The sequence below is a fragment of the Epinephelus moara genome, chromosome 13, assembly GCF_006386435.1.
Source record: "Epinephelus moara isolate mb chromosome 13, YSFRI_EMoa_1.0, whole genome shotgun sequence".
Taxonomy (NCBI): domain Eukaryota; kingdom Metazoa; phylum Chordata; class Actinopteri; order Perciformes; family Serranidae; genus Epinephelus; species Epinephelus moara.
The window spans coordinates 10,676,514-10,692,094 of record NC_065518.1 but is presented as its reverse complement, the minus strand read 5'-3'; the positions used below and the strand labels follow the sequence as shown (position 1 = coordinate 10,692,094).

General features: G+C 40.8%; 1 protein-coding gene across 1 annotated transcript in view; it reads right to left on the bottom strand.

Annotated features, from left to right (window-relative positions):
* The window catches only part of LOC126400232 (5-hydroxytryptamine receptor 3A-like), a 52,415-nt gene extending 36,871 nt beyond the window's left edge, over positions 1-15,544 (bottom strand). The window contains exons 1-9 of the mRNA XM_050060793.1: positions 15,476-15,544; positions 11,782-11,859; positions 10,932-11,000; positions 4,700-4,744; positions 4,471-4,580; positions 1,522-1,691; positions 1,170-1,318; positions 772-982; positions 472-651 (exon numbers count right to left, since the gene is read on the bottom strand). Of these exons, the coding sequence (XP_049916750.1) occupies positions 472-651; positions 772-982; positions 1,170-1,318; positions 1,522-1,691; positions 4,471-4,580; positions 4,700-4,744; positions 10,932-11,000; positions 11,782-11,859; positions 15,476-15,544 (1,081 nt within the window). The remainder of the gene's footprint in view (positions 1-471; positions 652-771; positions 983-1,169; positions 1,319-1,521; positions 1,692-4,470; positions 4,581-4,699; positions 4,745-10,931; positions 11,001-11,781; positions 11,860-15,475) is intronic.
* Between the last annotated feature and the right edge of the window lie 37 nt (positions 15,545-15,581).

Below are 15,581 nucleotides of genomic sequence, written 5' to 3'. Positions count from 1 at the left end.
TCTTGCACTAATGAAACTCAAGTTCAGTCAGGAGGACAATACTTTTCCACTTAGGCTTTTAAAATATTTTTCAAAACATCTGCCACGCATGCTCACTCATAACTAATCTGATGAAAATTATTTTTAATATTTGTGTGATTTATCTATTTTTATTTTTGTTTTTTATCTTATTAGGTTTTAAGAACTGAAACTTAATTCTAACCTCTTTGGCCATCGACAGCCGTTCAGATGGCGCTTCACCAGGAGACACATCACAGCTACACGCACAGTGTAATTTCTTAACCTCTGGAAAGATGGATTAGACACACAGCATGATTAGTACATATTCAAAGTAACACAGCTGACCATTTTGTGTTCCAAGTTTTACATGTGCCTGTTTCAGAGAATCAAAGTAGCTAAAGGTGGACATTTGGATTAACTGACTTTGTCTTTTGAGAACATAAATACATCTACAAACTTAGTGAATCTCACCTCTAAAACAGTTGTGGAAGCTGACTTTGCTCTCTTTGTCTCCACAGTCCGTACACAGGCTTTTGTCTCTATCTGCGTCGCTGTCTTGGGATTCAGAGTCTTTCTCCATCAGATACATCACCACAATCGTCTCCAGGAGGCTCAGCAGCATCAAACCAAACATCCCAATGCAGTAAATAGCTGAGAGGGGCAAGCAGCATTGGTAATGTAGACAAATAACCACACATTGATTTGATAAGTGCTGTTCCTGCTCATATGAAGAACAGTTTATTAAAAGGCAAGATTCTTGGTCTTCTTTACCTATAAGTGGAGTCCTGTCTGAAGAGGAAGGCAGAATTTCATTGAGAATAAGCTGCATCACAGTGACAGCAAGCAGCACAGTGACCTTGAAGCTGAGCTTCTCGCCCCCGCTGTCAGGGATCAGGAAGGAGGCCAAGTCCAGACACATGAAGAACAGGATGGGTAGTAAGAAGTTGACGATGTAGAGGAGAGACCGCCTCTTCATGGAGATCTATGAAATGTTGTTCAAGGGTCAGATGCAATGGTGTAGTGGAGGCTATATGCAGATACAGAAGGCTCACAAGACTCAAAATTGGAAATACTTTAGTAAAGTGCCCTACTTGTACTTGAGAAACACACAGGTGTAACATGGACTGTTAATTTTCCACCTCTGTGAGTTTGTATCCAGGTATACTTACAGTGTAAATGACATTACTTTGGTTATGGACAGTGATGTTGCTGACGGTCATGCTGATGAACAACCACTCGGACTGGGTCTGAATCAACTCGTGAGACCACTCTGTGGTCGTTGAAGAGTTAAGGATGATATCAAACTGTATTGCCTTGTCTGAAGTGGGAGATAAAAATAAAACTGTTAGGTTTCCTTGCACATTAATAGATTAAGAAATATATGGTATGTGTCCTCAGTTGACAATAAATTGTAAGTCATTAAAGCATACACATGGATTCAAACTCAAACAGACATGAGAATACATAAATAACAACACAGGAACTTGTGAAACTTTTAAACACAACAGTTGATGAGCTCACCGAAATGTATAGCAGACTTGAAAGTGAGGTTGCAGCTCTGAATGTCAAAGGGAAATTTGTACACCTGCATCCTGCAGTTGCTGACCACCACCATGTACTTCTTAAAGAAGACTTCACTGTTATTCCAAAGGATAAGATAAGGACTTGGAGGGGCCTTGCCCTGATCTGTCCTGTAAGAGCACAAACATGTATGCTTTAAACTAAATTTCACATAATGTCATTAATGTACTTTGCTGCATATATTTTTTCCCTCCAATGTTTATTGTCATTTCCTTTTGTTATAACATCACATCAAAGAAACATACAGAAACAAATCAGCAGTTTGAAATCAGAAATATGTACAATACACAGACATACACACCTACATACACTCACACACTCTACCTGAACAGATATCAGATAGAATACATTAAATCAATGTCCGTATTTGCTTAAAGTAGAGATGAAGCACTGAACAATAGGGATGGGTATCATTATTTAATGATACTACTGCTCCTACCAATACTGGACCCTGGACATATCGCCAGACTATCGCAGGGCTGAAATATAGAATACAAAATGAATTGAAATATTTCCCAACATTTTTTGCAATTTCTTTTCAGATAAGGCCTACAAGTCCAGCTTTTTAAAGATTTTTAATGGGAGCCAAATTATCGAGAGGTCTCCTCCTCTCCAAAACAAACGAAATAGGTGATTTAAACAACTAAAAACACAGAACAAAACAGTTTCACGTTACAAGTAAGTGCTTCTCTAAAGTTTTTCAGCTTGTCGGAGATGGGTGCATTAGCCTAGCACAAGCTAATGTGTGCTCACCTTTTTTCTCTGATAAACTTAAAATTCAAATGCTCAGAAAGTTTTAACTGGAACCCGAACTATCTACTATCAAACTACAGAGGTCTTTTCCTCTCCATAACAAACGGAACTGGTGATTCAAGTTAATGTTAAATTAATAAACTGTGTTTGTTTAAACAAAATCTTTTATGTGGACTCCCTACTTGTGAGGCAGTTTGTGACACCAGAAGCTGCATTGAAGCTGCTCTTGTTAATCTTTAACATGAGTTTTTTTTCATTGTCAGATTGTCTTAGGGTGCTCTCAGAGCTAGGGTTGTCTTGCTTTGGTCGGAATCAGGGACTAATTTTGTTAAAAATTTGTATAATTGCCTAGAGTTGGTTCATGTTCTCACAGCAGCATTTACAAGCAGACCAGATCAAATGCCTTGTGTGAGAAAGCTGCTCTTGATTGGTCAGAATTTCAACGCGGGAAAAATCCAGGAAGTAAAGCAAACGTTGAAGAAGAGTACACTTGCAAGATAAATGTGACACTTTCTAATGTCACAATGGAGGGACAACTACACAGGTTGATTTTAGCGCTGCTCATCGTGGACTATATTGCTGTCATTGTTCATTTTAGTCAAACCATACAGTTTGAAAACGAGGCGCGGCTCCAACTAGAAAACAATGTTTTGATGCAATGGATGTGCTGAATGTGCATATTGAGGCAGTACAGGAGGAGGTGCACATTAATAATCCTCCAGGACTGTAACATGCTCATGTTTAACCCAAACAATGTGTCATGTGACTGCAGTTGGTTCACATCCAGGTCGGAACACGTTCTCACCACAAACGAACTGCACTACAGTTCGTTGTAACTGGACCAAGACCACCCCTTCAAGAAGGTCTCGGTCTGGTTGTTTTGGTGCACACCTGAGTGTGATTGCTGTGTTTACACCTGCCCAAATTAACTGCACTTAGGGGGCAAATGAACTTGAGTTTGATTGAACCAATCCAAACAGGGCAGGTGTGAAAGCACCCTTACATTTGATCCTACATTTATATAATGCTACTCATTCACCCACTCACAGAGCGATGTCAGCGAGCTACCATGCAAGGCATCGGGAGTAATTTGAGGTTTAGTGACTTGCTCAAGCAAGGTGAGGATCGAACTACAAACTCGAGGGATGACATGCTGTGATACCTTGTATGACCGATTACTGTAATTTGTTGTTTGTTTAATCATGAAGTGTTAACAAACACTGGATGTTTGATGATCAAATGGTAAGCACGTGAGCTAAATTTCAGTAGGTGTACAAAAGGGTCTGAATACTTAAAGTTACTCTTACCTTTCTTGCATTTCACACAGCACAACTCCCGCCTCCCTCCAAAGTCCCATATCCCTACTCCTGCAACTCCACCTCCCTCCAAAGGCCCACTCCCCCCTCCTCCATTACGTCCTCATTACGTTTATGATAGACGTACGCGTGGGCAAGGTAACGTTATGGAAGAGGAGAGCGAGTGTAACGTTACAACCAAGACAGTCAAACGCAACCGTGGAGTTTTAAAACCGGAGTCAGTGATGACTGATGACTTTTAGAATAAGGTTACAGTGCTAATGTTAGATAGTAGTGTTAACATTAGTAGTAAGTGGAAATGCACAAGGAAGATAACGTTAATGTTTCAGAGGCTACGCTACAGTAGGCTAACGTTAGCTATTAGCAACTGGATGCTGTGTTGTCATATATAACGTTACATTAGAAGCAAACTAAACATAACGTTACCTGTCCTGCACAGTCAAACACAACCCCGGAGTTTTTAAACTTATCCGGGGTCGGGGATGACTGATGAGTTTTATAATATAATCTAAACGCTAACGTTAGATAGTACTGGGGACTGGCAACAAACAAGGAAGAAAGTACAGAGGCTTAGGCAATGTTAAGCTACAGTAGCATTAGCTTTTTCTGCTATGTTCCTTCTTGCCAACTGATTTCTGAGTGTAAACTGATTACTAGGGGAAAAAGTGTTTAAACAATGTTGCATAAAGCTGCAGTATAACAAAATGTCAGATAAAGTGAAGGGGTCTGAATACTTTCTGAGTGTAGTGTACTTTTTAAACACTGTGATGTTACTGTGGTGAGAGTATTTGGATATGAAAGTGCATACATTCAAACTTACATCTCTTTGACAATTAAATCTGGCTTCCAAACTAGCTGAGAGGAAATATACATCATCTCAATGCCACAGAAGTCCTTAGGATCCCAGCGAATGTATTCATCTTTCCAAAACTATAAGGAATAACAAGGGAGAAAATACATTTGAACAAAAGAAATAGGAGTTTACCAACAGAGTGACAGGTGGGAATGAATTCAATCAAAAAGAGCATTCATCCTCAGAGAGAACTCACCGTAAAAGTGCAGATGTACGAAACAAACTTCTGGTCCTTCTCTTTCTATGAGCAAAGATATGTGTGTGAAAATCTTTCAAGCAGGACATCTATCACCTATCATGAAACTTTTCAAATTCAGTGTTAATTCAAGCTGCAACAAGTTTGCAAACAGACTTCATATGTCACGGTTTTGAACATACTTTTATTAAAATGTGCAGGTGATCTAAACAGAATCTCCTGTCAATTTGACTGCCTGAGTCAGTACTCCACGACTCCTCGTGGCGGCGCTTATCAAATGAATGACTGTAAAGTGAACTGGTATTTGCAACACCGATGGGACAAACAAAATATAAATAAAATAATAATAAAATAATTATTGTCCAGCACTCTGTTTCTCAATGATGCCCTCATTTCGTCTTGTATTAAACAATACCGTAAAAAGTTAGGATGCTGTAAAACTTAAATAAAAATAGAATGAAATGATTTGTAAATCAGTTTTGACACGTATTCAACGGCATAAAGTAAAAACACAATATATTTAATGTTCAAACTGATAAACATAATTGTTTTTGCAAGTATACAGTCATTCTGAATTCGATGACTGCAATATGTTTCAAAAAAGTTGGGACATGGACATATTTAGCATAGTGTTAACAACACTTGGTAAGCATCCAAGAACTGAGGACACAAACTGTTGCAATTTTGTAAGTAAAATTCTTTCCCAGTCTTGCTTGACATGCAATGTTAGTTGTACAACAATCCAGGAGGTTTAATGCTGCATTTTGTACTTCATCATGCGCCACACATTTTCGATGGGAGACAGGTCTGGACTGCAGGTAGGCCAATCTCGTACCTGCACTCTTTTACTATGAAGTCACACTGTTGTAAACCGTGCAGAATGTGGCTTGGCATTGTCTTACTGGAATAAACAGGGAAATCTCTGAAAAAGACGTTGTGGATGGCAGCATGTTACTCCAAAACCTGTATGTTCCTTTCGGCACTGATGTTGTCTTCACAGATGTGCAAGTTTCCCACACCATTGGCACTAACTTCCCCCCATACCATAAAAGATGCTGGCTTTTAAACTTTATACTAATAACAATCTAGATGGTCCTTTTACAAAAATAATTTGCAATGTGGACTTGTCAGACCACAACACATGTTTCCACCATGTCAGATGAGCTTGGGTCCAGAAAAGTCAATGGTGTTTCTGGATGATAAAACATGGCTTTCACTTAGAGTCTTAACTTGCATTTGTAGATGCGGCAACTGACTGTGTTTACCAAAGTGGTATGGTATGGTTTTTCCAAAGTTCTCCTGAACCCATGTAGTAATATCCAGTATCCAGTAATGTACAGTCATGTTGGTTTTTAATGCAGTGCTGCCTGGAGGTCAAAGGTCACAGCAATACAATGATTTGATTTCAGCCTTATCCCTTACATGCAGCGATTTCTCCAAATTTCCTGAATCTTGTGATGATATGATGAATTGTAGATGGTGAAATCTCCAAAGTCCTTGCAACTGTGGGTTGAGACATGTTGCTCTTAAACTGCTGGGCTGTTTGCCCACAGTCTTCCACAAAGTTACAATCCTTGCTTGTGGACAACTGGGTGCCCCTTTCATACCCAGTCATGATACTTTAATCTGTTACCTATTAACTTGTTTACCTGTGAAATGTTTCAAACTGGTGTTTTTTTAGCATTTCACAACTTTCCCACCGTTTGTTGCCCCTGTCCCAACTTTTTTTGGAACATGTTGCAGGTATCAGATTCAGGAGTGTATATTTGACATAAAAAACAAACAAAATTTATCTGCTTAAAGATGAAATATCATTTCTCTGTATTGTATTCAACTGAATATTGGCCAAAAAAGATTCACAAATCATTGCATTCTGTTTTTATTAATGTTTTACACAGCATCACAATTTTTTGGAGTTTGGGTTGTAAATCCAGCGCACCCCTGTCTTTTTCAGTGGTGCTCAGTGTTGCCAACTTGCCGACTTCTTCACTAGACTTGACACTTTTTAGACCCTCTAGTGGCTTTACTTAAAAAAAATAACCCACTGCTTCCACAACCGCAGCAGGTACAGCCTATTGAGCTCTCTTAAATTGCATCTTCTGAATGTGATGATTGGCAAAACGAGACAAAAACAGACTGGAGGGCGAGTTCTTCGCCCCACAGCATTCAGACTATTGCTACAGAGTGTTAGTCACTATTTATATATGACCACACTCGCATATACTGTATGTCATTGCTCTGACTGTCTAATAATGATATGGATGGGTTTACGTTGGAGTTTGTGGACAGCCCTGTTTTATACAGACATTAAAGGGGGCATTGCGTGTCAGTATCTGATATAGTATGCCTTTAATTATGATTTAACTTTAGGTGGCTAATTGGCAATAACAGTTAAGGTACTCAAATACTGGCATATTGTGATAAATATAAACAAGGGGTGGGAAGGGAGGTGGCTGGGTCCAACAATAGGCCCGTTTCCACCGCAGGAACTTCGGGGTAATTTTATGGGGCCAGGGCCGTTGGTGCGTGTCTCCACCGCAGGAACCACCCCCGAAGGACAGAGTTCCGGAACTTTTACAGGGGCTAAACAAGTCCCTGCCTCGGAGTAGGTACTCAGAACGGCCCCGAGAGAGTCCTGACTGGGGCTTGGGGATTACTTGGCCGTTAGCGGTGTCTGTAATAACTCAGTAACTCAATATACGGTCCGTGAAAAAAATATTTTTTCCAGCGGATATCTTAGTTACAACATGACTGAGCTATCAAAGCAGTTTTGTGTTGCTATGTGTAGTATTTATTCAGTTTTGGGAAATCACGATGTCTAGAAAGCATCAGTGGCTGCAGCTGACAGGGACAGCTAACAGCAGCAGCAAAGCTAACATCAGGACGTCATCTGTTAAAAGCCTCCCGTTGTCAGATACGACATGAAACTACTCCAGTTAGCTCAATCATGTTGTAACTAAGACATTTGCTGGAAAAAAAATTTTTTTCACAGACCGTTTATTGAGTTAATACAGACACCGCTAACAGCTAACTACGTCCCTACGCCGCCCCGATCAAAATGGTCGCGCAGCGATTGCGTCACATCCAGAGCCCGGTAACTTTACAGTAACCTTCCTCCTACTCAGCCCTCTCAGTGGAGACACGGCGGTTGAGAGGGCCGGGCAAGAGGACGTTCCTGTAGTAGTTCATGCCCCCCAAATAGTACCAGGAACTTCTTCAGTGGAAACGGGCCTAATCACAGGTCTTTGACCCAGGATCCTGATGTTTGTGTCCCGTATAAAACTAAATGCTAACGTTGAATTTTTTGTCTATGAATCATTAGTCACTCATTTGCCAGTTGTTTGTCATACAAATTGTTCATCACAAGTTGTTAGTCATGCGAGTCGATTGTCATGACTAACCACAATGTTTTCCTAAACCTAACCAAGTAGTGTTTTTGTCTAAACCTAACCTAACCTAACCTAACCTAACCTAACCACTGACCCCCTATGTCAAGATACAGTGCAAAAGGCAACTTGTGGGGCTTCTCTTGAGCGTCAAAATATGATGAGAAGAGATGGCATCAAGTTGGCATAGTCGTCATGCTAAGAATTTGCATGTGGATTTTCTGTATTCCCACAAAGCATCTTTGCATTGCACTGATAGAAATGACTTTAAAATGGGGCAAAATTATAGCGTTTCATAAATGGCCACATGCTGGTGCTGTAAACACAGACAATTTAACCCTAGCTCCTCAGTATATAGCCCAAATATCCAGTAGACAGAATGTGACTTTGTGATATCCTGTTACTTTACAGACAAACACAAAAAAAGGAGCCAATGTAACATATACAACAAAATAAATAATAACTGTAAATATAATTATAAGCAACCACTTACCACATCTAGAATGGCATAGAGAAGTACAGCCAGTTCTATTTGCATGGTGGACGTATGGTCTCTAACAGGCAGGGTCATGGTGTGCAACTCATTTTTGGTGAGGTTCAAGTGTTTTAAAAGATCCCGATAACTGCAGCTACTGTTGGAGGACTCACCATCTACAGCAAAGACATCAAGACACACTCTCTATGAGAAGTGTTTTCATTCATCACCACTGAGGTCATACGATTGGTATTCTGTAAACAAACACCTCTTTCATATGGTCCTTCAAGCTGGACTTGCAGTGACCCTGTTGGCAACATCCAACCTCACTGTTGTGTTTGTCGACAACTTCCTGCTGAGTCACACATACTCCAGGACCACTCCGTCGCAGGAGATAGCAAGTACCACTATGCACCTACAGGTACTCCTGATGGACAGACACCCCAGAACCTTGTCAGCACTCAGAGAAATGAGGAACTACTACAACCAGCTCAGGCAAGAAATGCAATCTCTCTAAGCATTCTCAACCTCCTTTCTCATACTTCATTCAGTCTGAGGACAGCGGGACGTCCTTCACAAAGGCCCTGGCTCCAGACTTTGTATGCCCCCTGCTGCAACCAACCAGACAGCCCTTCAGTCAACCAAAGGAAAGATGACCTCCAACAAGTTGTTGAACAATTCCATCCCCCACTGCCACCGGTTTTCCCCTTCTGCACCTTGGCCTTTTATATAGAGATGTACAGTGAGCCTTACAAATTGGCCCTGCAATGTATCACTGAGGTCCTGGCTTAGTCTGGAGTCATGAGTGTTGACAGCAGAGGTTTCTACCTGTTTGCACTGATGGAGAATGCTCAAGTTGGGATGCTGGACCAGCTGGGGAAGGAAGAGAGAACTGGAGTGTGCGTCGTGAATCTCACGCTTTTGTCAAAGCTGCCACATGACCTGAGACCACAATGCAACCGCTTCATCACTCCCATTTGCACACCCATTCTGACTTTGCTTGACATTTCTGAGTGGCTGGAGTACGAAGTCCATATTTCAAGATGATTACGTATAGAACCTGGTCCGGATCATCACCGGAGGGACAACGAACCGTTAGAAAGGTGTCAAGATCAAGCAGAAGTCTGCAGCATGCTCCAGAACCACCCTGCTCAGATATGATCCTCCCTGCAAAGGTACCAGAACCGTCTACACAAGTAGGGTTCCAGATAAACAATCCACAGAGGCCAAATAAATATTGCCCCTTCTGAGACAACATTCAGCATTACTTCAAAGACATAGCCAAGCCTTGGCAGATTAATTCTGAATCCACTTCATCAGGAACTATCTGCCATCCATCCAGACCTGCTCCAAGTGGCAACAGGAAAGGGATGATCTAATTCTTGGCCCCTAAATCCTTGTCATTGACCAGCAGCTCCTTATAACCTGTGCCCAGTCAGAAAGGTTACGGCAGTCATTCTTAGTGCTGATGGCAGAGTACGGTCTTGCCAAATCCAAGTCAAAGATTAGACATACGCATGACTGGTTGCTCGGCTCATCAGAATAGCAGCATTTCCACAAGACACTCCTGGCTCAACTGGTTCAACTTTTCTCCACCAAACTGGGGGAACGTCAGAAGGTCATGCATCTTCACCAGTTTTCAGTACAGGCATCCCTCTGTTTATACTACTCATTGTTCACATGCACAGTTCTATAATATGTAGCTTTTGTGTACAGAATGCATATGGAATTCACGTAAAGAGACAGCACTCAAGATTCAATCCACCTTCTGCACTAATCATAAGTCTGTGCACAGCATCTTTCCATCGACTGAACAGGGCACCTGTCCCAAACTGAAAAAGACTTCACTCACTGCTGCAGTTTTCTGAACTATATTTAACATTTGTTCATTCACCTGGTTTACAATCCTGTGCGTCCATTAGAATAAACCAAATTCACACAAGGATATGCCCAGTGGTGTATTGGAAGGTATACCTGGTATAACCATCTCTTTTTCTGACTGTTAACAGTTAGCAGAAAAGCCATTGGAATAAATAGAAAAGTTTACCCATTTCCTCCTCAGTAACCTCCCTATCTACATAGTAGTACAGCAATCTCACCAACTACAACTACACCACTGGATATTCTAAACTACTAACAATAAATGAGTGGGATGTCAATGAGTGTGTGAACTGGATTCATTGACCAATCAACATATTTTCTGTTCTTACTGGACAACCTGTGGAGATTGTACATCCATAGGACCAGTGCCCAAGGGGTCATTCCTTCATCATCATTGAGGTCATACATTAAGTATTCAGTAAACCAAAACCTATTTTATACATACATATAATTACTGCGCACTCCTGGAGTGTCTGTGTGCTGTACATACCTTCCTGAGAGCTCTGATTGAAGTTCTGTTGAAGCACTGATTCTTCTGAGTAACTGGAGGTATTTCCACCTGACAGCAAAGAGAATACAGCTCTTACCCTGATTCAACTGCACAATTTTAAAATGTTAATCTGTTAGCAAATACTCTCTAAGAACCCAATCTTAAAATCTTAATTTCATCTTTTCACATCCATTTTTCCTTTGAATAATATAAATAAATAGAGTCAGTAAACCAAATTTAGTGAGTCAATATTTTCTCACTTAGCTCTTGTGGGTTTTAACCAAGGCCTCAGGAACAGTGCTGGTCTTTGAAGCCAATTTGACACTGTGGCCAAACTGTGGAATTACATCTTTCAGGTCCATGGCCCAAAAATACTTTTTTCCCATAGACTTACATTGTGAAAGAGAGGTCTGAAAATCAGTGGATGGACTTTTTTGAGTATCACAATCACCATAAAATGACCTGTTTTATTATCTGGATTTGATCCATTCAGTCTAATAACAATCTGAAAGTCTAGAAGAGCTGCAAGATTAAAACTTTTTTATCCCCATTTAATTTCGCAGAGGGCTAAACCGGAGGTCACTCAGCTGGTGGAAATCTCTAGTGTGCTAGCTCTATAGGCCCCACACTGTGGAAGATCTGGGTGGTTTTACACACGGGCAAACTTTTTTTGGGCACTGCGCAACGTTTATAGGAATGAACGGGGCCCTGCCTCTGACACTGTATCCCAGTTCTCTTTTTAAAATGCATGGTTTTAACTGGCTTTTAGAGTCCATAGTTAAGGCTCCAGGAATGATATTCCTACATATAGTTACTGTGCACTTTTGAAGTGACTCTTTCTTGTACATACCGTTCTCAAAGCTCTGATTTGACTTCTGTTGAACATCAAGAAGCTCTGGTTGTTCTGAGTAACTGGAGGTACTCCCACCTGACAGAAAAGAGTATACAGAAATTTAGATAGAACATTTTCTCAATGCACACTGTGATGTTCACAGCCACACATGGTAATGTTTTCCCAAGCCACACTCTTTAAACTCATTAGTATGTTATCTACACAGGTTACTTTCATTTATCGTCAACCATACCTAACCAATTCACATCACGCAGTTGGTTTGATTTAGCATTTGTCTATCTGCTTTTAACTGTACATTGTTTAATTTAAATGTACACATTCTAGCATTGTACGGTTACACAGGCAAACTGTTTGATATTAATTATCTGTTTCTTTGTCTTTAAGTTACCTTGGTTGTTTGGGGAGGTCCCTTCCTGGTGGAGAAAGACATGGCTGAGGGCTGAGAACTGCTAAATCCTGGAGCCAGCGCATTGGACCAAACCATTTGCTGCTTTGTCAAGGGGGGGGATTTCGGTTTAGTTAGTTTTGCTTTGTGTTCAGTTGTAGTTACCGTCCATTTTGGTTACCCCTTGTGTGGTTTGGCCAAGCCACTATATATGCTCCCTCATATGTTATTTTGAAAGGTCAGTTTGTTCAGTTGGTGTACCATCTCTTTGCATTATTTTGTGGCTGATTATAATTTGCAGCTTCTTATAATATGAATGAGGATAGCGATAGTGAGATTCTAGCTACGGTTGCATTTGTGGTAGTGATAAAACGGTGGAAAACAAACAAAATGAGCATCAGATGGACTGCGTTCATAATAAATAAGCCACAATAATATAAGTAACCGCCGCCAATTTATCAGTCAATGAGAATGCGTGTGTGCATAAGCACATACACAAGCAGCAGCAGTAACCCACTGTCTGACACAGGCACACTATGAGGACGGAAAGAGAGGGCTTGGCAGGGATAAAGCACCTGCTGCAGCAAGCAAACACGCCCAAATACACCATCTGTGATGATTTTGACTTGACCAGCGGACTTCACTTCAAGCCGACTGGCAATCTGACCAGCTGAGTTGCAGCTGACACCATCAACCGGCTTGAGTCAAGCCAGGACTGGCCAGTTCACATCGCTGTAACTTGTCTCTGCAACGTTCTAAAATGGTTTCATCCTGTTTGGTCTGAACTGGGCTTAAAGTGTTACCAAGCTCTCAGAGCATGGTTTTGAATACTTACAAAACTTATCTTCTGACATCCTAAAACATGTAACTAAAAAGGAATATTGGGTCAGTAAACCAAATTAACTAAATAAGTAGTTTCTCACTTAGCTCTGGTTGATTTGAAATGGTTTTGAGATATTCGTCTCTGAGATTTCTGCCTCTACACTATAACAATGGAGGTGAATGAGATTTGGTTTGTGAAGCTCAAAGCACTGTAAGATGGCAATTGAAAAAAATTCAATCACAACAACTCTTTACAGTGTCCCCATGACTCTAAATTATCGACATACCACACTGTGAACAGTTTTTGGAAAGAGATATTCATAGTACCTGTTATAAATATATTTTTTTTATTTTCATGCTGTGAGTATTACAAACAAAACTACATTGACCTCCATTGTATTGAGTTGGAAATAAAAAAAAATCAAGGTTATTGTAAGTATGCACAATTCTGTATTTGACAACCCTGGAATTGAAGTTTGTCATCACAACACCTCACACTGGAAGCTTGTAGGGCTATCAGAGGATCAGCCAACCATTTACTGGTTTTAAAAATTAAAACAATATTCTTTAATTAAATTAAGAAGCAGCAGGAATGACAGCCAAACTGCTGAGGTTTTCTCACCTGCATACATCATACAGAAATGTTCCAGCTTACCTGTGAGGAGCAGAAAGAGGAAACCTGCAAGCATCATGACTGTGAGAGGTTCTCTTGGTGATGTCTTGTTTGTTGCTGTAATATCACTGCTTTGTCCTAGAAAAGGGATGGGCAACAGACCCTTTCCCCCCCTTTTATCTTATTTGTCTACTAATAAAACCACATCTAATGCAACAAAGCTGCCAGGAACTGCCAACACCCTCGGCACTTCGTCGCTTGTGGGCAGATCTGGAGTGTATTCACATTCCCAGGGTCCTATGTTCCCCAGATCAATATTCTGTTAGGACACACACATCCCTGTTGTGTTTATGTCACTTTCTTGTCACACTCTGTCCCTAAAACAGCTTTGGCTTATTCTGCACATCAATACATACATCAATGCAATTTCATTCCCCCTTCCCATGTCTTTTTTCCTAATCTTAACCTGTGTGGAGATGGGAATCATTAGTTGTTATGGCTATTTTACCTTACCCCAACATTTGACCTCTTTCCTTACCTTAACCTGTTCAAAAATGGTAACTAAACCTGGCCATCTACTTCTTTTTTTAACCACCTGTAGCCCTTTTCTCACTTCCTATTAGAAGTTGTTTTAAATTAATTTATTATAGTATTAGCATTAGTATAATTTAATTTCTTGGGCTACAATTAATTTTTGAACTGTTTTCCGAACAGAGGGACCAACTATATTTAGACAAAGACCTTTGCCTGTACAATTTCATCACTGTCAGAGTCATAATAGTTGCCTAGTCTAACCCCTGTCACACTGAGTGTATGCAGAGCTGGAGAACATCTTTCTCAGGTTTCCATTATTTACTGTATAGGGCTGAGGAACACAGGACCCCTGGACAGCTAAATCTCGGGAACAAAGGACCCTTTGTTTTGTTCCCATTATGTGCAATATAGACGAATTCGGCGAGCGATTTGTGTATGCCGCCATCTTGCGGCGGTGCTATTGCTGCGGTGACGTGTCAGTCATCAATTCATTATGCTGTCATTGTGAACTTACTCTACAATGACAGCATCATGAATAGCTGGATTGATGATGTTAGACAGTGGCCTCCGGTAACTGATGAAGGTATCTTAAATGAGTACCGATATTAATTTAGAAATTAATCATTTGTTTGAGCGATAAGCAGGAAAGATTAGAGTAAGAGGGAGATAATAGACTGTATCATTAAACACTGTGTAATATAACGTTAGCATACGTTACATGTGCTGACGTTAGCAAGCTAGCAGCGTGACATTTAATCATTATGGACAGGCTACGTGACACCATCACATCATATTGAAGGCGATCAATATTGATTGCCTTCAATATGATGTGATGGTCGTCTAAAAGGCTGTGTAAAATTTGCCCGACCCATCCAGAGCTCAGGTAATTTTGACCCTTTGCCCGACCCATCCAGAGCTCAGGTAATTTTGACCCTCAATCAGAGACCTGTAATTGCCGTTTTTTTCTGGTCATCGGAGGCCAGGTGATCAATAAAATATTCTTGAATACCTAAAACAAAACACAAACACGTGTTGTTGTTGTTGTTTTTAGTCATGTAGCCTGTCCATAACGATTAAATGTCACGCTGCTAGCTTGCTAACGTCAGCACACGTAACGTATGCTAACGTTACATTACACAGTGTTTAATGATACAGTGGCTAATCGCTAGACCCACCCCCACCCCCGGCGTTCATTGGTCCGTCCATCGTTTGGACGAGATAAATCGCAAATTCACTGCAGTATGCCAGACCAGAGATGCAAGCCTACTCAGTTGAGTGGACGGGGTCTATGATCTGGAACCAGGCTAACTACAGACTATCCAGGAGCTCACAGATACCCTGATCCAGCTCTGGGAGGAGATCCCCAGGACACCATTTGCCAACTCATCAGGAGCATGCTCAGACATTGTTGGGAGTGCATACAGGCACGTAGGGGCCATACAC